The 23,935-nt window shown below is 41.9% G+C and overlaps 2 protein-coding genes and 1 long non-coding RNA gene across 5 annotated transcripts; 2 read left to right on the top strand and 1 right to left on the bottom strand.

Annotated features, from left to right (window-relative positions):
* Positions 1 to 96: 96 nt before the first annotated feature.
* On the bottom strand, positions 97 to 4,351 carry DMAC2L (distal membrane arm assembly component 2 like). Its single transcript, XM_068682246.1, has 5 exons — positions 4,237 to 4,351; positions 3,944 to 4,053; positions 2,324 to 2,532; positions 1,316 to 1,487; positions 97 to 684 (listed from the first exon to the last, which is right to left on the bottom strand). The coding sequence occupies exons 2-5, from the start codon at positions 4,045 to 4,047 to the stop codon at positions 570 to 572; spliced, it is 600 nt and encodes a 199-aa protein (XP_068538347.1). The 5' UTR covers positions 4,048 to 4,053; positions 4,237 to 4,351; the 3' UTR covers positions 97 to 569.
* L2HGDH (L-2-hydroxyglutarate dehydrogenase) lies at positions 4,281 to 23,050 on the top strand. Of its 3 annotated transcripts, XM_068682239.1 has the most exons (10): positions 4,281 to 4,415; positions 4,651 to 4,766; positions 6,328 to 6,479; positions 8,916 to 9,047; positions 11,213 to 11,375; positions 11,887 to 11,921; positions 13,394 to 13,561; positions 15,479 to 15,636; positions 16,857 to 16,988; positions 20,388 to 23,050. In XM_068682239.1, the coding sequence occupies exons 1-10, from the start codon at positions 4,333 to 4,335 to the stop codon at positions 20,581 to 20,583; spliced, it is 1,335 nt and encodes a 444-aa protein (XP_068538340.1). In that variant the 5' UTR covers positions 4,281 to 4,332; the 3' UTR covers positions 20,584 to 23,050. The 3 variants fall into 3 exon arrangements, with proteins under 3 accessions (XP_068538340.1, XP_068538342.1, XP_068538341.1); XM_068682241.1 differs by lacking the exon at positions 4,281 to 4,415 and having other exon boundaries at positions 4,659 to 4,771; XM_068682240.1 differs by lacking the exons at positions 4,281 to 4,415; positions 6,328 to 6,479 and having other exon boundaries at positions 4,660 to 4,766.
* Positions 13,575 to 15,228, top strand: LOC137856672 (uncharacterized). Its single transcript, XR_011096695.1, has 2 exons — positions 13,575 to 14,280; positions 14,325 to 15,228. It is a non-coding gene; the product is annotated as an uncharacterized lncRNA (long non-coding RNA).
* Positions 23,051 to 23,935: the final 885 nt, after the last annotated feature.

Genomic DNA, 23,935 nt, shown 5'->3' with positions numbered 1-23,935 from the left:
CAAATAGAGACGTACACTTCATCAACACAGGTTTTTATGACATCGGCCTGCCTGCCTGTAGTAGTTTTGAAAACAAAGGCTACACCAATTAAAGTGTGAAGAACAGGAAAAAGGCCCATAGGCTTTTATAAAACCACCATCCGGTGACTGGGTGAGATGCTCAGAGGGTAAACAGCTCTGATTTACACAGCCTCAGCACCACATAATGGAACTGTACAGCACTGCTGTTTCACAACACTGACATTCTTTTCACTGACATTTTGCACATGATTTTTTGTGCAATTAAATACTTTATAACTTCTAATTGATGAGTTAACAGCTTCCTATAAAATCAGAAAATAAAATTATACCGAATCCTGCCTTCACAGTTGTTGGTTCACCACGCAGTTTAAGCTTAGTGAAATTTAATTACATATTTTGTCAACAGATTGCATGCAGCTTTTAAGGCTGGATTGAGAGATGTGGGCTTATTTCCATACCTGGAAATATGGTAACATCTACAACTTAATTTATGCAACATATGATAAATACTGTGAAATCAAATACCTTTCATTTACTTGAAATTGCATTTATTCTAAATCCAGCTCCAGCTCTAAGTTTGGCAGTGCCTGCTGAAGGACATGAGCAGTAGTTTCTTTCTGTTTTATTCCAGGAAGGTCACTCAGATACAAATATTCAAGGTTCCTACAAATACATACAAAGAAAAGTTAGCAACTACTAGTTAACCACTGACTTAGAAATTAGACAAAGGATTATTCGCTGTAGCTAGTACAACTATTTTAAAGATTACTGGTCCTAATGGAAGATTTTTTTCTGAAGCGGGAGCTGTAAGTTTTTAGTTCATCATAAATTTAGTCTGTCTACACAGCTTAAAGAGAGGTCTCAGGCCCCCCCATCATCAAGCTTCCTTTAAATTAAATAGTATTTAATAATTTAATTACCAATTTAATAAGTTATTATAATCTATATAGTAATTGGAGTACTATTTCAAAGTCCTTAATAATAACTTCCTGTAGGCTGAAATCCAGTTCATCCCACCACCCATCTGTAGATGTCTGTAACTCTGTAACACTGGAACAGTTCTGAGTTACTTCAAGTCCACAGCTAAACAAAGCACATCCGATGTGCTTCAGAGCTACGGAGCACAGTATACAGCTGGTAGGTTGTCAGCTCCCAGGCTGTCAGTCAGGTCAGTTCCTCAAACCCATCCATCCCACAGCCCCACAAACATCTGAAACAGTCAGACTTTAGCCCTTCCAGTCAACATAATCCCAAAGCTGTGAGGTGATAGAGAAGAGCTCAGCAGTTCACGTACGTCAGCTTGTGAAGTGCAATGATGCCTTTATCTGTGACATTCCCACAGGAAATTATCTTCAGCTGCAGGAGACTCTTCTGTAGATTCTTAGTCTCACTGAGCCTCTTCAGACACTCGTCTTGTATGTAAATACACTTCTGCAGCTTGATTTCTGAAACATGTTCAAGACCATCTGGAAAAAACAAAAAAAAAGAACAAAAAATGTTTGTTTCAGAGTACCAGCAACAACTTGTACTGGCTGTTAAACTCTCACTTGCAAATTTAGTAACTACTTCCACACACAGCAACATGTTCCTGTGTGCAGGGAATGGACACATAATGACAATGAATCTCCAAAATCCCCTTATAGGACTTGAAATTACAGAAACCCTAAAGTTTGCACCCTTTCGGTAATATTCTAACAGCTCTGACATGGGCAAGTAACAAAAAACTTCTGCAAGTCTGGGTGATAAAGAATGACTGAGTTAGGAATGTATGTAATTCCAAATAAGGAAAAAAAAAAAAAAAAAAGGACCTGTTCCCCATTCTGTTTTTTGTTACTTAAAGGAAACCTGAAACACTTTTTAATTTTATTATTATATACATAAGAAACTGAGTGTTTGCTTTTTTTAAGATCGTCATAAATGCCTGCAGAACAAGCAGTATTATGACATCAGAAACATCACTTGGTTTAGAAGAAAAAGAATATTTTAAATAGTGCCTTTTGCTACTAACTATTTAACTATAAACCCAATGAAACAGAAATTTTTTTTTGCACCACCTTAGTGCTACTGTCAGTTCAAGGTCTGAGGAAGTTCTCAATTTCTTTTTACTTCACAGCAAACCTCTAGCAAAATGTTAGGGACTGCTAAATCTTTGTAGGACCAATTTAAGGGAATGAAAACAAACAAAAGATTTCTCTAAATCTTTCTACAGAACAAGGAAAGGACACAGTTATTCATATTTTGATGCAACTGAAAAGAACTAAGACCATTCAGTATATTGTTCGCACTGCTGGGTCTACATTACCCAAATAGTCAAATCCTCTGTACATGATGCAAGACTCGGTGGCATTAATTGCTTCTATCTTGTATTTCCCCAAGGGCCCAGTGGGGAGACCGTTGTAGTCCTGCTGCCATTTCTCAGAGCCTTGATAGCGCACCAGGGCACCGCACCGCAGCAGCCACTCTGAAGCTGCCCTGTCTGGTCCAACTGCTTGGATGCGTTCATAGTCCACTCTGCCAAGACAGAAAGAGCATTTTTTATTATTATTTTTTATTATATGTTTATTATAAGGTAGCAGATTTATTATCTTTGTAGTAATACTGCATAAGAAATATACAGTTATGGGCACAATAAGATATCAGAAGGCTAAGAATATGATTTCCTGGAAGCGTTTTATTTGGTTCATGTTGGTTCTTAATCAGCCTGGTATTTGCTTTGTTGTCATCGTTTTTGTTGTGTTTTTGTTTGTATGTTTTGTTTGTTTTTGATTTAACTTAAATAGCAGTAACTTTTAAATAGCAGTTACTTTTGGTAACAAAAGAATACAGACACAGTTTGACTTGGCACATGTTAACCATTCTAATTGTTTACTTCCATGTCTGTGAGAATTAAAAAAAAAAAAAAAAAAACACACACACACAAAACACTTTTCTCTTTCCAGAATAAGATTTCACAACAACTGCAAATTTGTCTTGCAAAGATACCTTGATTATATACGAACATAGAATGGTTTGGGCTGGAAGGGACCTCACAGCCCATCAAATTCCAGCCCCTGCCATAGGCAGGGACCCCTCCTACCAGCCCAGGCTGCCCCCAGCCCCATCCAGCCTGGCCTGGGTTTTCTTCCTCATGTTTAATCTAAACCTATTTTAGCTTAAAACTATTACCCTGTGTCCTATCCCTACACATATCGCCTGCCATATATATGTCATTCCTGAAGGCTTTTCCTCAAGAATTACAGCAAATAGTTAAAATCTCCAAATCTAGTCAAGAAAAGGCTATCTTTCATAGTCTGGTGAGGAATGCTGAAGGCAGAAGCATAAACCTAGAAGAGGACTCTGGTCTGGCTGAACTTCCCATCCCATTACAGCCATCAGCTGCACCACGCAAGACATTTCCGTAGGGCTGGAATACATAAGGCTGTTAGCTACTGGTAAAAGTTATGAAGAGAGAAAGAGATACACTGAGAAAGACTTTATCTTTCTGAAAAAGAAAGATAAAGACTTTATCTTTCTGAAGGACTTTATCTTTCTGAAAGTAAACATTAAACCCTTGTGCAGCGGAACACTATTAAATGTTGGGCAGATGCTTTTCTGAATTAGTAAACGGGACACAACAGTAATTCTGGCTCAGGTGTCAGTGCAGTTGGGGGCCAAAGGAAGACTGGGGAATGGGGAGAAAGAATCCCGCTTGCCAGCTTGCCTCAGCTACCTCAAGGAGGGGGCAAAGCACACCCTTCCTCTGGCACCCACTGCTCCATAGCTGGAAATATGAAGGCACAACCCTGCCAAGCATCAACATACAACCACTACTGACAGAAAATATTCTCTCCTATGCTGGGTCTTGGTCTGCCCCTCTTCACACAGCGTGTGGGGGATGTGTCAGACCCCCCGTGCTCACCGAGCGACCCCGCCCGTGCCTTACTTGTTGAACACGGCGTTCAGCCACCCCCAGAAGTGTCTGCTCGCACCCGCATCCAGCACCTTGCCCAGGCTGCGTGCTGGCGGCACGGCTCTGCCCACCAGCATCGCGTCCTTGAAAATAAAAAGGGGAAAGGAGAAAGGAGCCGTCACTCGCACCACCGCCAAGCCCACCCGGCTCCGTGAGGCGGCGTCTATAGGGGAAGCCCCTTCAGCCCCACCTCACAGCCTCCCCTCACACCGGGCTGCCCCTAAAGCCGACCGGCCCTGCCCTTCCCTGCCTCGGCCGCCCCTCACCGCCACCTCCTCGCCTCCCGGAGCGGAGGAGGAGGAGAAGAAGGAGGAGAAAAAGGAGGAGCGCGGCGCGCTGTGGTGTCCCTCACCGCCCCTAAAATGGCGGCGGCGGCGCTGCTGCGGCCACGGGCGGGCAGCGGCGGGCCCGGGGCGCTGTGGCGGACCCAGCGCCGCCAGCGCAGGTGAGGGAGCGGGGAGGGAAAGAGGAGGCTATAAGAGAGCCATGAGGCCATGAGGGAGCCCCGCTGCCTCCCCTCATTCATGGGGACCCCCGGCCGTTCCCTCACACACACCCCGAGGACATGAGGGGGGCGCCCGCGACGGGCGCCTCGCCCGCCCTGAGGGACGCGTCCCCGCCGGGGGCTGGTGGTAGCCGCCGGGCGAGCCCTCACCGCCGCCTCTCCGTGTGTTTTGTAGCACTTTCGACGTGGCCGTGGTCGGTGCGGGCATCGTGGGGCTCGCCTCCGCCCGGGAGCTGGTCCTGAGGCACCCCGAGCTCGCCTTTGCCGTGCTGGAGAAGGAGAAGGAGCTAGGTACGGTGGGTGTCCCGCTGCTGGGCTGTCAGAAATCGCTGCCGAGATACCTCCGCCAAAACATCCCTAGTTCAGAAGCGTGTCTTTGAAAGGAGATGCTTTTTGGGGTGGGTGAGCAGCAGTGGGAGAGCGGCTGCCCTTGTTGTTGAAGCAAGTGATGGTTTCCCCTTGGTTCGAGTGTCTTTGCTCCCAGACAGTGGTGCCCTGATGGGATTTCTTCCTTCTCCTGAGGACACGTCCATCAGGTGTCCCTCATTGCTGCCATCAGTCCCCTTCGCTGGTGGCACTGCCAGGCCGGTCAGGAGACCGTGGTCTGTGCTGCCAGCTTCCACAGACACATCTGAAAGGTAGCGGTGAGGCAGCACGGAACAGGTCACAAGCAGCGGGGGTACCGGGCTCTGCACCACAGCTGGGGTTTGGGGCAAAAGGACAAGGAGAGCAGATAACTGAAAGAATGAGCAGTGTGGGTATTGCTCTGCTGCTTTCACCTTTTCCTGCTGTTGCAGAGAGATGAGGATGAGGCTGGTTTAGTGCCGTACGGAGCGGGAGCAATTTAAAAACGTTTGGGTGTTGCTGGTCGTGGCACTCTCTACGCTTGTCTATTAATTGCTAGTGCTGTAAACCACAATCGTTTGCCCCTTGTTTCTTGATATTCCTGTGGATGCTGCTCAGGGTGCTCCCAGTTGGGTGGGAGGTCAAAGGTAAAGTAATGATAACTGGGCAGATACTGGTAGTTACTGGCCCAGCATTAGCCAGAGTAAGGTGGCACAGCTCCCAATGTTGCCTGCTTATATCAGAATAGTTATTTCATATGTTTTATGGGAAATCTTGAGGCACTCTGCACCTAGGCATCTCTCCTGGCTTTGAAATAATAAAGACTGAGCCCTGTTGCTTTGCTGTTTGAAAGCAACCCTTGGGAGTTGATATTTTAGGAGGGAGAACCTCTTATTTCAACTTAAATCACTTCAATAAAACGTGTTACAGTAAAATGAAATTATTTCAATAAAAATACTCTTGATATTTTTCACCTCCATTTTACTCAGTTATTTTGTAACTAATTAAACTGCAGTAATTAAACAGCAAGCTGATCCAGTTCACAAGTGTTTGAAAAGTGCACCAGTCCTGCCAGCATGTCCAAAAAAACTGAGGATTACACTGACATTACTTTATGTGAGGCCTTTAAGGATGCATTTTGCTTTAAAAGTGGAATTTCTTAAAACTAATTTTACGCTTTCTATACTAACATGTAGAAAGGTTGAATGGATTTGCATGCAGTTGTAGCTCCTGGAGGAAAAACTCCCCCCACACGTTGATTCAGCACATTTCAATTTGATGGTTTGTTGGCTTGTTATTAACTAACTGTTGCTGTGTCAATGTTTTTTTTTTCTAGGTTTTTGGCACCAGGGGAGGAATCCTGTGTGCTGTGTGATTATCTTAGTTGCGCATCTCTTGTAACATTGATTTAGGGCAGAAACTCAAATTGCTCACTTTTCTGACAGCTGAAATAATTAACCGCTCTTGGGAACGTGTATTTTAACAGTGTATTTTTCTTTCTATTTAGCTCATCATCAGAGTGGACATAACAGCGGTGTAATTCACAGTGGGATTTACTACACGCCTGGATCTCTGAAAGCTAAGCTGTGTGTGCAGGGTGCAGCTCTCTGCTATGAGTACTGTGACCAGAAGGGAATTCCATATAAGCAGTGTGGCAAGGTATAGGAACTGGGGTGTGTTTTTACCTTTGAAACTGTAGCTGTGATGTATGTTACAGTGTACAGCATGTGCCCCAGTGTGGTATTTTCTTCCATGTTGCTTTTCTGCAACTTATGTCCTAAAGGATGAAGGTCTTTTTTGTTTTATTTCCAGCTACTCAAGTTAGTTCCTTATCTGAGCCTAAGGAATAATCCTCCTTATCTGGGAGCTGAGCTGAAATAGCCTAGGTAACAGTGGAAGGAGGGCACCCACGCAGAGCCACGAACTCTTTCAGTATGCATATGCTATGCTTCTTGGCATAGCAGGCTCTGAAAAGACTCAGACTTGAATACAGCTCCAGGTGGGACCTAGGTACGTGCATTTATACCATATTATATTCAACTCATACAACCTGAGATGCTGGAGACAGAAGAGTGGCTGTACTGATTCGGATCGGGGTTCACCCAACCTGGTTCTGGAGTTACCTTCAGAGACCAAGGGAGGAATGCAGGCAGGACAAACAAACATGTTAATTGTTAATTCTCTCAGCTTCCAACTATTTTCAGCTCAGGTTATTCTCCTAGCCTGATCTGTTTTGTCTGTGTTAACTCAAAGGGTTTTTTGTCCAAGTGTTTTTCAATTAAAAGCATTTCCAGAGATCAAAGGCCTGTTGCATGAAGAACTACCTCCTCTTGTTTTGAAACTGGCTCCTACTGGCTTCATCTAAGGGCCCCTAGCTCTTTTACTGGGAGATGTGGTGAACAATTGATCTGTGCCCATACTCTACAAGCCATGTTTAAATTTATATTTCCTCCTCCCAAAGAGTCATCTCTCATCTGATGAGTCTTAGCCTGCTCAGTCGTTCCTCTTAGGGAAGGTGCCACATGACTTTTGTCATCCCTGTCATCTGAACCATTTCTAGTTCAATTCGTCTTTGATACAAGATAAGCACCAGTGTTCAGGGTGTGGTTGGGCTGTGGATTTTTGCAGTGAAATAGTGAAGTTCTCTATTACCTTCCTGTATCCCTTTCCTAATTGTTTGTAATACTCAATATAGGGCATTTTGACTGTCAGCAGGCATGAAGCTGATGTTTTCATAGGATCGTTTGTCACATCCCCCAGACCTGGGTCCTGATAACTTTGAACTTGGAGCCCAACACCTATATATGAGGCTAAGTCTTTTTTTTTGTGATCATCATTTCACATTACTCTGCCATTTTGTTGGCCTCTTGTTCACTTCGGAAGGTCCCTCTGCAGTTTTTACAATCACCTCTTCTCTGAACCACCCTGAGTCACTCTAAACCAGCACCTGACTTTCTCTCCTCCCTGTTTTCCCCTTTGCAGGTCACTCATAAATGTCTCAGACAACACACGCCTTTCTCTTAGAAGTGTTGCACAGACCCTGTGTGATACGATGAGGGCCACCTCAAGGCCCCCTAGCTCAGTGGCTTTCCCTCAGCCCCATTTGGGAGCTGGGTGCAGATCTCTCCCAGATCTGGGGTGCAGAGCTGAGATACCTGGATATGGCAGTGTTGGTGGGCCCTGTACCAGCTCTGGTTCTGGTTTTTTTTTTGGCTGTTCTGTTCATGCTGTGCTCCTTAAGCTATGGCACTGGTCACAAGATGGCACTGTGGGTTTGTGCAGCCACACACCTGGAGTTAGAAGCCTGCTCTCGACTCAGAACACCAAGAGGTGTGGTGCTGGGAAGGGCTAGCACAGCCCCCGCAGCGTTGTTGGTCCTTTGCTGGCACCGAATTCGTGTATTTGTGCATCACCTTCCTCAGCAGTGTTTATTCCAGGGAATTTGATATTGGGACTCAAAATCACAGCTGGTTTTAAATAGAGCAGCCCCAGACTTGGAGAACTTGGTGCCTTGGCAGTGCAAAGGTGCAAGACCTGAGCAGGGTCTGGAAGTAGCATGGTCTGTGCAGACTTGCTTCTGGTGTCCTTGGCACAGGTATCATAGCCTGGATAAATCTCTTGTGATAGTTGTGATCTAACGACGTGCTGAAGTGAGTGAGGCTGGTGCAGTTTAGTTGAGATGCCAAGTCAGAACACGTCCTTTATTCAAGACAGTTTGAGATTTTTACGTGTTGGGTTACGTTCAATTTTATTTTTTGGAAGCATCCCAGTGGCTCTTTGAAATCATGCTCTCTTCCTTCACATTCAGCTTTGTGGTCCCATAGTACTTTTAGCAAATATTTTCCATGGATAGTCACTCAAGCTATATATTAACCTTTGTTTTTAACTCTCCCTGGTATATTGATGCTTTCTCAGTAATGGGTTGTGTTTTTTGACTTTTGTGCCAGTAGTGGCACAAACCATGTTTTTTTTTCCCCCTTGCATTGTAATTCATTGTTCACACATTCACTGTTGCTTGCTTGTTTGGGCTGGGTGCCAGGGCTGAACTGGCTTTGTGTATTTTGCTCACTGGTGTGCCTTGTTATCTCTTTGAAGCTCATTGTAGCCGTTGAGCAAGATGAAATTCCAAGACTCAAAGCTCTGTATGAAAGAGGGCTGCAGAACAATGTCCGAGGTCTGAAATTGATTGGATCAAAAGAAATACAAGCGAAAGAACCCTTCTGCAGGGTAAGGAATTTTCTTATATTTAACCATCGTGTAAGATTTCAATTTTTCAGATGATGATATTTTTGAATTTAGCGTGAACACGTTTCTGCCTTGAGGTAACTTGTATGGGTGACAAGTTCAAAAGAGCCTGAAAATCCAGAAGAAATGCAATTTTCAAGAAAAAAGAATGTATCTGTTTATTTCTCAGGCCAATTCTTCATGTGTGTTTGCCATTACATACAAATCAGGCCAGGCCTAACACAACATAAGGTGATCCTGCAGAAACTTTCTTGTCCATGCTTACTTTCACCCTGCTTTGCTGCTGCTTGTGTGTTCTCATTCCCGTGTTCATCTGTTCACTGTACACCAATTCTCTGTGTGCTGAAGACATAAAGAGCTGCTGCTGCTGTACTAATTGCAAATTATGTCACAAGGACCAGAATTCATGATTTGGAGACCAGGTAACTCATTTCACTTGCAGCCTACAAAAGGAACCAGATTCACTTGAGTCCAAGTGGAAAAGGAGGCTGTAATCCCTGAACAGGACTGAATCTGTAGGCAAGCAGATGGAACCTGCAAGCTGTTGAAACTTCTTCCTTTTCTCAGCTTTACAAGGAGGTGTTCTCTCTGATGTATTTATGTGTTCAGGGAAAAAAAAAACAAACAAACTGCTTTCCCACCAATAGGAATCAGTGACTTTTATTTTTTTCCCTTCTACTTGCAGGAGCTTGCTTGTATGTTTTTGTGGTCGATAGGCAGATTTTCCTTTCCCAAGGTCAGAACTGCTATTTCTGAGTTTATGCTGAGACAGTTCTGCTCCTTCACACTAAAATTGTTTAACTTATGTTAAACTCGATAATGCAGCAATGAAAATTCCTTCCCATCTGCAAATACAGGCTTGGTTCAAGCCAATTTTGATCAAGTTGCTTCCTATCCACTTGGCTGTAATGTAGCGCTTCTCAGCTTGTTTATTTTGACAGCAGGAGAAATGTGGGTGGTTTGTGGAACACAAAGTTGTTATTGTTTGGTTTGCCTTTGATTGAAAGGAAAATCTGGATGTAAATTCCCCATACTGTTTCATCTGGCAGCCTGTTCCTGGTGTAGTGCATGACTCATTGCTTCTGAGCGGTTGTAGGCTCAGACAAAAATTTTCTGGAGGGGAATCTTTTTTTTTCTGTCTTGTAAACACTTTGTATCCACTCCTTAAAACATTCTCTGCATGTTCAAGATCCATCTGAGCACTTCTTCCTGCAAATGACTAGGTTCAGGCAGGGCTTACTACACTTGCTTTGGTTTCCTGTGCTGAATCCTTTTCTTCTAAGGAAAGATAACTGCACATAGAGTGCAATGTATTATAAGACCATTGAAGTGGAGAGAAATCTTTTGTGCAGAAGGCAATTTTATAAACCATTCTGTTTGTCTCAGGCTTGTGAATGGCCCTTATTGTAGTATCTAAGTGGCTGACAGTCTTCAGTGTATTTCTGCTTGAAGCATCTCTGCAAGATAAAGCAATCCTACTATCCCAGTGGTATAGCTGGAACTAGGAAAACCTTCTGTCATCCAGCAGGATAAAAATTAAGTGAGAAACTGAGACACTTTGGTAGAAAAAAATAGTGAAATGTCTCTAAGAAAAAAATCTCGCTCTGCACTAAATGTGAACCTTTTGTCTGCTTTCTGCTAGGACAGGCATAGGCTGTTGTCTAACTCAGAAGGGACTTTTCTCTCTGATGTGCAATGCAGTGGGTGTTGAGACCAGGCTAGATCATATCTTTTAGCCTTGCAGGAGGCATTGGTAGTAGCCACACATCAGGTAAACTCCCAAGTGACTGTTTATAGGTGGAACTGCATAGTACGTGGTGAAAAATAAATGTAGATTAGTTGAAGTCAGGGTTAGGTAACGTGTTTTAACATTAAGCATTCTGTATCAACTAGTTGTTTTTGCTGTATTTTCACGATCAGTGAAATCCCTGTAAGCAGTTTTCACCATATTAGGTGTGAGCAAACACAAACATTGCCACTGGAGCTGGCAAATGGAGAGACTGGGAACAAGCAGCCCAGGATGGGGAGACACCAGTAATCCCTTCTTGGTGGCAGCACACATTACTCCAGGGGAAATATGTTCTGTATCAAGGACCAAAGTGCACATACAGCCTTCACTGTTCTTTCATATCTTAATACTGTTTCAGGGTCTGATGGCCCTTGATTCTCCATATACTGGTATTGTGAATTACAAACAAGTGGCCGAGTCCTATGCTGAAGACTTCCAGGAAGCAGGTGGAACAATCTTGACTGATTTTGAAGTTACGGGCATGGAGATGGCTAAAGAAAGCTCTTCAGAAAGCACAGATGGTAAGGCGATTTTAGCCCTTCATTTACTATAGTCCTGCAAAAGATTTTGTTCAAAACATGTTTGCATTAGGCTCAGAGATGTGATTTTGGTTTTCTGCCTGAAAAGGATGTTTTTAGACGAAAACCAAAATTATGTTAGAGTATTCAGCAAACTCACTATTTTTCCCAGGCAGTTCACCCTTCAGTCAAAGCACTGGTGGATGAAAATGACATTAATATAGATGAGGTAGAATGTTCTGTCCAGCTAAATTTAATTTTAATAGGATATTGCATGTGTGTACTTGTGACACTGCTCTTTATCCTAGAAGGTGGGTTAGATCTGTGGTGGAAAACATCATTTTTTTTATCCTTCCAGAATCTATGCTAACTATTAATTTATAAATACAGTCGTGTCCAATGTCAGTTACCCTGAACCCTTTGTTGTGTCAAGTAGCTAATTCTGTCAGTTTTCTGTTATGTGTCCTCTTAGTTCCTTAATTCTTAATTCTTCTCTTGTCTAATTCTCTTACAGGACTGAAATACCCAGTCATTGTTAGGAACTCCAAGGTAAGAACTAAACTCAAGATTTAGTTGCTTAATAGGAAGCTATTCTTCCTTTTCTTAAGAATTGGTGTCAAGTCCTAGTGCATTAGTCAGCCTCTAGAAAGCTTTGAAGCTTTTCTATAACATGTTCGCTGTCATCCAGGACTGCTGTTATAGAACAACTTCAGTCAATTGTTAACAAAGCATACGAGTATGTTCAGATTTTACTGTGTGCTGAGAATAATAATGAAAGTATAACTTTCTGCTGCTTGACATCTTTGATGGTATGTGCTCCTTATCTTCCTTATTTGCACGTTCTTTTGCTTGTTGTTTCCATGGACTCCTTTTATTACTTAATGATTTTGAGAGAAACGAATTTTCATGTTTGTTCTTGATCTTCGACATCTATAAAAATGATAAGGAGGCATTTGTAATCGTTTTATTATCAGAAAGCCACGAGGTAATGTAGTGAAACAGGTACATGTACTAGGGTTGTTAAAGCAGGTTTGTTAATGCTGCACAGCAAATGTACTTGTAACCTTTTCACCTTCAGGAGAAAATATCTGCGCTCTTTTCTTGGGGGGAGAGAGAGAAGGGGAAAAGACCAAAAAAATGACATGAACAAAGAACACCTTCCCTACCACATCCCAAATAGCGTTTCAAGTTAGAGCTGCTGCTTTTTTTGATCCATTTCCCTGCTTTCATTAAAAAGTAGCTTCCAAAATCTGTTAGATTCCCTCATCAAAAAGTGACTACCTTATACAAATGTTTTTAAATGGGGAAATAAAAGATTAAAAAAAAAAACAAAACAACTACATAGTATTTGAAAACATGGATTATGATTTTTTAAATGTATTTAGATAACAAGGTGTTGAGCTATTTAACAGCTCTCCTGTGCTATGAATTTAAGTGTCTGGATAAGCTACTGTTCAGCATGACCACTCCCAGTGTGGGGGTGAAATCTGTTAATGGCCTCATTTAACCAAGTATCTTGTGGTTGTTTAGGTACCTCACCTATAATGTGCCCTCTGGCAAGGAAAATGTGGCCAGGGAGCTGCACTAGTGTGGCATCAGTGCTTTGTAGGTTGCAGACAGCAATGAGGGAGTGCCAAAGTTGGTTAGCTGAAGGAGCAGTGTTTAACTCTCATGGTGGGCCTTAGCCCTGTGCAATAAGCTTGTGTAAGGAACTTGAAGGTAGTTTGAGAGTTGATGACACTTCTTGATTTCTTTTTTTTTTTTTTCTTCCCCCCTTTAAAGGTTCTTCCAGCCTTACCTATCCAATTAATTGCCCTTTTATGATAGTTCCCTTCCAGGGAATAAAGGAGAATATTATCTGAAATAAGAACTGAAATGAAACAATTAAATGTTTTGAAAATGTGGTTGTCTTTATTTCTGGTTTTTATTCATTTTTTTCCAAGAATTTGAGGTGATCTTTTAGTAGATATGTTGAATTTTTAATTCTTTGGTTTTGGTTTTGCCTTTTTCCCCCCATCCAGGGTGAGGAAATCTACTGTCGGCACATTGTGACCTGTGCAGGACTCTACTCAGACCGCCTGTCTGAAATCAGCGGCTGCAGCCCTGAGCCTCGTATTGTACCCTTCCGTGGAGATTATTTGGTGCTAAAACCAGAGAAGTGCTATATGGTTAAAGGAAACATTTACCCGGTAGGTACTCTCTTGTGCATGTTTCAGTGTGTCCTATGAATTGCTAAAACGACAAAAATAAGGGCAATATCACACTGTTGTTTCTGTTAGACTGAAGATAGTGATGCACAACATCTCAGCGTGGGTTCAGTTGCTTTCTGACAAGACAGCTTGTTTTTTAAGGAACAGGTAAAAGAACCATCAGGGAAAATTATTGCCAGTGAGGTTTTCTATTTGTTCATTTCTAAAGGAATGTGTTGGTATTATTATTTTAGGGAAATAATCAAACATTTAACATGATAGCCATATACCCAGAAAAGCCTGGATTCTTTCCATGTATTATAAAATAAACACGTTGGCAGGATTCAGAAGTCAATGAGGGACAACAGTAAATTATCAGTTAATTAGATGCAGGGTTTAATTTAGTCTGCTAATGCTGAAGGCTCAGACTGAGATATATTGTCTATTAGTTTCATCTTTGAATTAACTTTGCTTTGTATGACAAAAAAATAGAAGTGGTAGGAAAAGGACAAGCTTTCTACAATCTAGTAAGAAAACTGGTGTGATGAAGAGGGACAATTCCAAAGAGAAAGTGAAATTATCAGTGAGGAAGAAAGGATTCCTAGGGTAGCATTTAATCAATTCAGGCAGTATATTTAGATAGTGCCTTTTTAATATGAGTTTAGGTTTGCCTGCTAAAAGCTGGCACAGCTGGCACAGGTCACCCCATGGATCTTCAGGTATTGGACGTTGTCTGGCCTCCTGTCACCTGGGAATGATGCAGGATCCTGCATTGGGATGGAGAAAGGAACTGGCTGGAAATGGCTTTCAGCTTTGTGCCATGGCTATGGGAGAATAGTTTGTACCCTTTGAAAATTTGTTATGGCCAAACGTGGCAATAAGACTAGAAAACTGCTTTATTCGCTTAGTTGTATGTTACCAGAAATTGATTTAGTTTGTGGAGTGGTTGCACTAAGCTTAGAAAAATTCTGAAGCCTATTTCTAACAGGAAAAGCAGTGCTCTGAATACAGGAAAGAAACTTAAGTTGAAGTAATGTCATAGTCATAACCTATTTTTGATACATTTTTGATAACATAACCTATGTTTTGATATACCAATCGATTGTTTATTTTCAGGCTGTAAGATGGTCACTCTGTAGGCCCCTTTTCTAAACAGCTAAAGATCTTGAAACCCCAGCACATGGAGAGGTGTGCTTGTTTTATACTTTTTTCTGTGTATGGACAGCTTGTTTCTGTCAGCCTTCACACACAGTTACACTGTGTTCCATTCACAAACAATAAAAGAAACTGCAGATACTTATTATTCCTATTAATCAGGCTTGCTAACCATTTGAGTTATACAGGAAAGGTGAGGTTTTCCTTATATTTTATAACCTACTTTATTGTAGTGTAATTACTATTGGTGAATAGCATTTGTGTGTTCTTGGTTTTGTTGTGGGCTGATTTATTTATAGCCTGAGAAATCACGTATACTTCTTCATACGTTGATTGTTTTGCTTTATCTGGGATGCAGTCTTGCTTGGCCCTGCTCTGTTCTTCAGCATTTTCAATTAGTTACGTGCTGTAACTGTACAATTAACAAACACAGAAACCAGCTCAGGAGCCAACTGTATGGTTATTTGTCTTGAATGTTCTTGTGGTAAATGGAAATAAAATGGCAAACTGAATTACTTTTTCATTTTTTTTTATTTATTTAAAATGAATTATTTCCATTTATTGGGAGGACAACTCCTTTATTGTGTTTGGGTTTGTTTTATTCACTCTCACACAATAACCTGTAAGTACCGTGCTTTCCTTCTCACAAATATTTCCCATGTTTCTCAGAGTAGTTTGTTGGCCTGGGTGGTTGGATAGCTATTTCATTGATCTGGTTTGTAGCCGCTGAGGTTAGCTGTACTAACTTGTATCCTGCTTTAGGTTCCTAATCCTCGGTTCCCGTTCCTGGGATTTCATTTCACACCAAGAATGGATGGCAGCGTTTGGCTTGGTCCTAATGCAGTCTTAGCCTTTAAGCGAGAGGGCTACAAATTGTTTGACTTCAGTACCACAGACTTCTTTGATGCTGTGCTGTACAGGTAATAGTATCTTGTCTTTTTGCTTGCTCAATACAGTAATTTAAATGTCAGCCTATGATCCAATGGAAACTTGTTTTTGTCAAGAACCCTGCCAAGTTTTTGATGCGTTAAAAGGCAGCTGTGCTGATAGGGGTGGACTTCCCAAAGAGATTTAACTTCATGTAATCTAGTATTTAAGTTTTTGTGAACTACCAAGGCATTTCTCAGCTGGTTTGAGGATGTGTCTGCTCATCAGGAGGTACTGGTGAGCTGTGTTGCCACTAATGGGGCTGATTTGGGACTGGTCCTGGTTCAATAGAGTACAATATTTTAACCAACATAGACAGTGGCGTTAAAATCTCTGCAGAAGTTGCTTGGACGAGAGAATACACACTGGTCCGTATTGTCATGTTAAACTGTATTGGGTCATTGATGTGAATTTAGAATTTAAAAACATCTGAGTGCAAGGAGATGTGTTGAGAGCCACAGAGATTGGGAAGCTGTCTTACAAAGCATGTTAGAGCAGCTAGGAATCGTTGCTAAAAATGCAAGCATAAATGAACAGAGTATCTGTAGAAGTTAAGAGAAATCTTGCTTCTCTATGAGGGGCTGACAGGGAGCGAGTGCTCAATTTTAGAAATTAGGCTGGAAAAAAGGATGTGAAAATATTGGGTAGGGTCCAAAGAGAGGCTGCAGAACAGGTCAGGGAACTGCAAAATAGCTTCCTGGCAAGGAGCTCAGCTTAATGCAGTTTATTAAAGGAAAGTGTTGAAAACATCTTGATTGTTATCTATAGTTTTTTTTATACTGGAAAACCAAGCAAGCAAGGCTTGCAAAGACGTAACAAGATTCACTACCAGAAAGCTGAGGTTTTTAGGAGTAGATGATCTCTTCAGAACAACTAGAAAAAAGCCTCATGCATGTGGGTTTTCAGCTTCTTGCCTTGATTTGATTGGATCAGTCAAAAATCTTGGACACAGGAAGAACTGGAGTTCAGAGTTATGTTCCACAGAAAGAATGAAAGTGAACGATACAGCTCTGTTTTCAAGGTTTGATGGAACAGCGAAGAACCAGCATGTATTTCCCAAGAAGAAAGCAATGATTGGATTATTGATGTAGGGAATTGGAAACTTTGCTCTGCAATCGCCTTTGCTACCTTCTAAAGACAACGTTATTTTGACATGGCTGCATTTATCATGGAAGATTTGTTCTTACTGCAGTTATTTTATTTTTTTCTACAGTGGGTTATGGAAGCTTGTACTGAGAAACCTGTCGTATGGACTGAATGAAATATACAGAGCGTGTTTCCTTAGTGCACAGGTGAAGGAACTTCAGAAGTTCATACCAGAGGTCACCATCAATGATGTACTCAGGTGAAGAAAACTTTTCTTGTTAGTAACACCTAATGGCTTGTTTAATCTCTTATTTTTGATTGTAGCAAATGTAGCATAGCTTACTCCTTTCTTCCACCAAAATGCGCTGCCAAAGCATGAAAGTATTTGGATGCTTTCTCCAGGAAGGTGTTTTATATCGTGTAAACTTAAGTATAGGCAGGTTTGATGAATAGCTTTGTTACTTTTACTCTCCATAGGCTGAAATTCACAGATGTGACATGCCAAAAAAGAGAAATATCTTCCAAATGACACATCAAGTAGCTTGAACATAATGTTTGCTTTCTTTGTGAAGCAAAATTAATGAAATTCATTAGTGAATGGCTAGTGAATGGGGAAGCCTGAGAGTTGTTACTCATACTACTAGAGGGAGGGATGTAGCATAATAAGTACCCCTGGCTAAATTTCCTGTATTTAGGAGAAGAGAAGACTGCTGATTTCCCTCAGGAAGGGAACACATGGCTTAAGGCATAGATATTTAATGAAAAGTGGAAAGCTGTAGTGCTAGAAAAGAGTTAGAGCTGGCAGAAATTGCAAGAAGTGCTTGAACCTCTGTTTTTTACGTGGAGGAGGACAGTGATGTTTTTCTGTGTGCTTGAGAGCACTGTGTCATCAGATAGGAGTGAATAATGCCTTGGTTTGATCATGTCAATAAATTGTATTCAGCTTCTTAAGGTGTGGAGAGAGACTAATTCAAAGGAGTATTGACATGACAGGGAACTGAAGAGATTTGTGAAGAAAGCTGAGGCATTTAAAGTACGTGGAGGTGGGTTTAATTGTCTAAATATTTGCAGGGAGAAAATGCAAAATAAGAGGGGGAAAAAAAGGAGTTGCTTAGTTCAGGCAGTATACCGTTGGCATGAAATTCATGTTTGACAAGGCTTGCTATTTCAAAACAAAAGGTTTCCTTTTGAAAAGAGAGGGCTTGTTTGCGTGTTTGGGGAGGAGAGTGACTTCACAATGAGGAAAGATACAGAAAATCCTCTGCCTGGCTACCTGCCCTTGTTTTACTGTAATGACTCTGAGACATCTCCCACTCTGTTTCTCAAGTTCGTTACGCTGCCCTGTGCTCCCCCAAAAGCCTGACTAGCCTTTGACTCTCCAGCCTGATTTCGTTGTTTGTTTTTTTCCTTGGGAATCTTCATAAGGCTGGAAAAAAGTTGATTTTTCTGCCTTCCGAAAATGTAAGAGCTCATAACCTTCAGGAATGATGGGAAATGGAGAAGGAGGAATTTTATAACCTATCAGGAAGCATTTCCTTATAGGAAGAACAAGTAGCTTATAAAGCATAACTTCTTAAATGTTGTAACATTTATCCTGTTACTTCAGAGACTTAAAACTAGACAGAACAGGAGACTGGAATGATCTCCAGAACTTTGTTTGTGGAGGGTGGACTTGCAAATCTGGGGCTTGTGGGAGAGGTGAAAAAGGAGAAACTTGCTGTTCAGGACTGGAGAGGTGAAGTCCCTGTGCTGCAAGCTGTTGGTGACTTGAGAGCAGTTGGAAGAAGTCTTCTGGGCTTGTTCTGTGCAGGTATTGGCATGTGGCTGGCAGGAGGCAAGCTGCTGGGGTAGGTGAGCCTGTGATCTGACCCAGTATGAATGTCCTTCTTGTGTTTGTTACAGAACAGCAGAAATCTCCACTTTGGGGGTTATTTTCTAGTAAAATGATACTCTTGAATCTTGGTTCTCTAATTCCAAATGAACAATGCATTTTGTTTTTTTCTCTAGTAACCCACTGAGGTGGAAACACCCAGTAAGGTGTTAGAGAATGGCAGGACTGGACAAGCAAGCCCCAGTGGCTGTTGAACGGAAGCAAATTTCCTAGACTGACTCATAATCAATAAAGTGTAGTATCTTCAGTTTTGCCACCAGAGGGTCACAGAGACTCTGAGAAGGAAAACTCTACAGAATTAGTCTACAATGAGCTATTATTTCAGATTTCTCCCTATCTGCCAACGAATTACCTTTAAGGAGAATATGGTGCCATGTTTACTGCAGTGCTTTCACCTCTGGAATAAGACAAGGGAGTCACAAACATTTGCATGTCCTTTGTGGTTCTTAATTCTGTACATGAGTGCTAGTGCCCTTTACAGTAATCCTAATCATCTTTTTGCAGCCTTATCTTTTCTAAAATCAGCGTTGGGAAGATCTTAGCACGTATGCTTGTGAAGAAAGCCTGCTTACTGACAGACAGGCAGGTGCTGCGTCAGGTTCAGGACTGCAGGTAGTTGTGCCCTGCAAGGATTTTGAACGAGCACAGTTAACTTGTGAGCCACTGCTACCCTGCCGTGTCGTCTTCACATGGGCACAGTGTTTGGGAGTTGATGCTGCCTTAAGATTTGGATGATCAGATTCAGCTCCCTGCTCTGCCTTGTGACTTTGGACAAACGTTGAGAATATGTTTACCTGAAGAAATTCAGCATAATATGAATAATCATAAAGATGTAATTTATAATGTGGTAGTATGGAATGACGTAGTATAGATGTACTTATCAGTGTTAAGTGTGTCTGAGAACCCTTCCTCCTTTTACAGCAGGAAATTTGTCTATGCACCTGAGGTGTTCTGTTTGTTTTTTGTTTTTTTTTTTTTTTTCCCCTTTGTGTTCCTGTAAAATGGGAATTACAGCACTTTCAAATTTACATTGGAAAGAATGCTATGGTAGTAAATTCCTTAAAGATTGCGAGGCACTGGATACCATAGAAATACCACTGGGAAGTCATTGTTACTTTTTAATCTGATAAATTATTGGGTGCTCCTTGGTTTTCACATGCGATAAAGATGTTGGCCGTGAAATAGTCATCTTGGCTGTCATGTGGAAATGCATGGTTATGTATTGTGCAAACTTCACAGCCATAAAATGTTTTCATGATGTCACACGTTACTTTTCATGGGAAAAGCCTGGTGCTAGAAATGAGGCAACGTATGCAAGCACCAAAATCCCCAAGACAGCTTGTCAATACTTTTGCCTTTCTGGACAGAAGTAAACATTGGAAAAAATGTAGGTGCTGTTTATATAATCATTGTTGGTATTTGCTAAACATTGTGTTGACATTCTGAGTGTGTCAAAGCCTGGGTAAAGTCTGTAATTTTAAAATCCATCTAACTTCAGATAAGAATCCTTTTTGATCTAGAATAGAGCCGACCAATGTCTTGTCTTTTCCTTTGTTCCTGTTGGATGGTTCTCTAATATAGCAGAAAGGGATTCAGTTCGAAATTATATGGTTTCTATGGTTTGGTTTTGAAACGTATTGGAAATGTTACTAATTCCTGGGTCCTTCACATTTTCTTAAAGAAATTACTACTATTACCATATTTCGATTAAGCTGACTGGATTGTTACAACATTCTCTTTCTAACAGTGAGCTCCTCTGATTTGCAGGGGTCCCTCTGGAGTGAGAGCTCAAGCGTTGGACAGCGATGGAAATTTGGTAGATGACTTTGTATTTGATGGTGGCACGGGAGATATTGGAAGCAGAATTCTTCACGTCCGAAATGCCCCTTCCCCTGCTGCTACCTCCTCCCTTGCCATTGCAAAAATGATTGCAGATGAAGTGAAGCGAAGATTTGAATTGTGAATATTGACAGGTGCAGTGCTGTTTTCCCCTTCTCGTATGTGTAGCAGCTTGTCTGCATTGAATGAACCCTGCAGCCTTTAATGACAAAGATGAAACAGGCAATGTGTTGCTTGCAAGATCAACCCGTAGAGCTGTGCAGTGCAAAACCAGCACTTGAAGTGTTTGCCAGCCCACAGCTTGTCAATTCCCTGAGCGAAGGATTTACAGTTCCTGGCAAGACCTGGTATGGTGCTGGCATCTGCAAGAGCCAAGCAAATGCACCGTTGACAGGTTCACAGTAAAGGCTTGTCCACCTCAGCAGGAGCAGACTGTGGAGGGGCTGGTGCCAGGCTCCAGACGAGGCTCTCCCAGGACCGCAGGGAGCAGTAGGTGGAGCAGGAAGTCTCCATGGTTGGGTTGCCCACCTCTGGGGGGGGAAAAACACAGGGAAAAAAAAAAAAAAAACACCCAGGCATGGGGTGGTTCTCTGTGTGCTTTCTCTCTGCCTCTTTAAATTGGTCCCCTAACTTGTATTAAAATAATGGAGATAGAAGGATAAGCCCTGCTTAAGGACTCTGTAGATATGGAATTAAAAGCTTTATCAGAGACTGAAAACAATATTCAGAGCCTTTTACATAAAGTATTTCAGAGAAAAATAAGCCTAACGAGATTGACTTGGATTTGGTAGTTTAGATATGCAATTCAGATACACAGTCTATCTGATCTGTTTTTTTTCCTATAGAGCAGAAATTAAAATGTGTATATAAACAGTCATTTTTCATGTACCTTAAACCTGGGAAGTCATCACAGATCAGGAACTACTTCGGCGGTTTGGGTTGGTATTTTTTTTTTGTTTGCTTTTACCCTTTGAATACTGGTAGGGCAAAAGGAGCTTATCTTTGTACAGCATATTGAGCAATCTAGTGGAAATGGTCTTTGTAAAAGCAAATGTGAAGGGAGGGAAGCTACAGAAACCTGTCTTAATTGACTCATGTTGCATACTGCTTCCCTTGGAGCCCAAAGAGCAGTGAGTCAGGAAAGCTTCCCATTTCCCTCATGCCTGGCAAGGGGGGAGCTCAGAAAGTACTGGTTACTCTTGTGAGCTCTTATTGGTACTTGAAGCTTTATCAAAAGTGCACCTAGAAGAGAATCTGTGTGGAGACTGGAGAAATATAAAGAGATGTTAAACAAGTCCTAAGCTAACAGTATCTTGGTGTGTTCTGCATAATTGCTACAAAAAAGAATTATGTGGCCCGAGGGACAAAGTACTTCAGAGTACTTTTAAAGCAGATGTTCACAGGATGTTGGGTAATACAGATAATTGTGGGTAGTTTGCTACCAGGCGATTTGCCATGCTTTTTTTTTTTTCATTTGCTTTCTGTAGCTCTCTGACATGCATGAGGGATTGTGTTATCGTAGAAGGTCAGGTGTGCTAGCTGATGTTTTTACTGTACAGAGCTGAGCTGCTTTTGAGAGCCAGGGATTAACCTATCTGTTTGGGTTTTGTTGTGTTCTTTTTTTCCTCTGGTGACATCTACTTTACTGGAAAAGTGACTCCCATATAAGGGCAACCTGGAAATGCAAATAATTAGTCCTTCAAAGAAAAGCTTTGGTCTTTATTTTTAGCCACAATAACACCAGACAAAGATTCAGATGTTCCAAATGCTAAAATACAGTGTTATTAATACAAGTTATATCTTCACAATGAAACAATTGTATCTTCACTCCCCTCCAGAAGTGTTGCCTATCAACAGTAAATACTACAAAAAGATTGCAAAAGCAACTTCCTCCCACACGAGGTGTGGCCCTAACATGTATTGACAGAATAAAGAACATTAAAATGTAAAGCAGTCATATACTGTGGTGAATCTTAAGTCAGCACATTTAACTGCACAGCCTGCTGTGCATTTTATCTCAGGAGATGATTATTTTGGGGTAGAGCTTAACTGAAGCTTTCAAATTCTGTAGCATTCTGCAAAATATTTATATTTTTAGAGATAAAGGTATAAACCTTTTTTAAAGGAATAACTTCAGTGATTTATGATAATTGGGTTTAATACATACATTGTGTGTTGCCCATGAAGTGTGAAAATGTATGAATGTATTTTTTTTAAAAGGGTCCAACTCACTGGGATGGCTTAATCACCTTGCCTTTCACTATTGTGATTAAAATAGCTTATTTTTAAAATTGCTGCAAGGTCTGTGTATTTCTCCTGACTTACAGAAAAGTTTCACTGTTTGCTAGCTCTCATCAGATTTAGATGGCTATATCTCCACGTAATAGGAATTACTTTATTTATTTAGAGGGTAGGGTAGAGAACCTGTCTTCCTAAAGTACCTTTATCTTATCTGTGCTTGTACCACTTCACAGCTTTTTTCTCATGTAGGTATGTGTGCGGTGGGCAGAACTGGTCCTAAGCCTGACCTGGACCTGTAATGACATGTGGAATGGTAATTCTTGAAATTCCAAATAAATGCATTAAGACAGCTTGTGATAAACCTCCATTTTTTCCCCTAAAATTGTTCTTCCATAGGGTCAGTCCTAAATATTGGAAGAGTGTGGTATAACGAGTGGGTTTTTTTAAGGTGTAGTAAAAAAGTGCTCGAGTGCCCGTGTCATGGCTTACTAAGTGGCTGCTTTGGGGAAAAGGAGCTCCTTTTTGGCACTTTGTGTTTCCAGAATAGGACAACGCCATCCTTTAAAAAAAAAAAAAAAAAAAAAAAAAAAAAAGTGGGATCTGGGTCTGGGGGCTCAGAGATGCGGACACGGAGCAGGGAGGCGTGGTGCTGGGGTGCCTGCTGCCAGCCTGTGGGGCTCACAGCAGTTACCCCAAAGCCACATTTGTAATTGCCTTTTGCTTTTTGCTCATGGATTGGAGCTGACGAACCAGCATTTTCCCACAGAAATAACCATTTTTGTTGAATATTTCCCTGTCCGTCCTGATGCAGCGGGAAGGCTGGGAGCCCACAGAGCAAAGGGAGCTGTCAGTACCACAGCGGGCAACCAAGTCCTCCGGGAAATCTACCCTAACAAGGCAGAAATGCATTTTTAATTCTGATTTAATGAATCCCTTTTGGAATAACTTTGTAGATAAGCCCTAAAAGGGGGGGGGATATGTAAGGTGTGAGGATACATAAGCCATGAGGGGTGCATAGGGCGTGAGGCGCACATAAAACTCCAAACATGCTGCCTTCAGACAGCGGAGGGGACAGCCTGGAGGACGAAGAAAACCCCAGAGCCGCGCCGCCTGATCCCTGAGGCGATTTCGGGATGGCGGCGCCCTTCTCCCCCCTCAGCCCGGCCGCCCCCTGGGGGCTGCCCGCTACTGACGGGGAAGGAGGGGGGGGGGCACAAAATGGCGGCGGCGGCGCA

This window comes from Anas acuta, chromosome 5 (genome assembly GCF_963932015.1).
Source record: "Anas acuta chromosome 5, bAnaAcu1.1, whole genome shotgun sequence".
Taxonomy (NCBI): Eukaryota; Metazoa; Chordata; class Aves; order Anseriformes; family Anatidae; genus Anas; species Anas acuta.
Note: the sequence above shows the minus strand (reverse complement) of the source record. Positions and strands in the feature narration are given on the sequence as shown.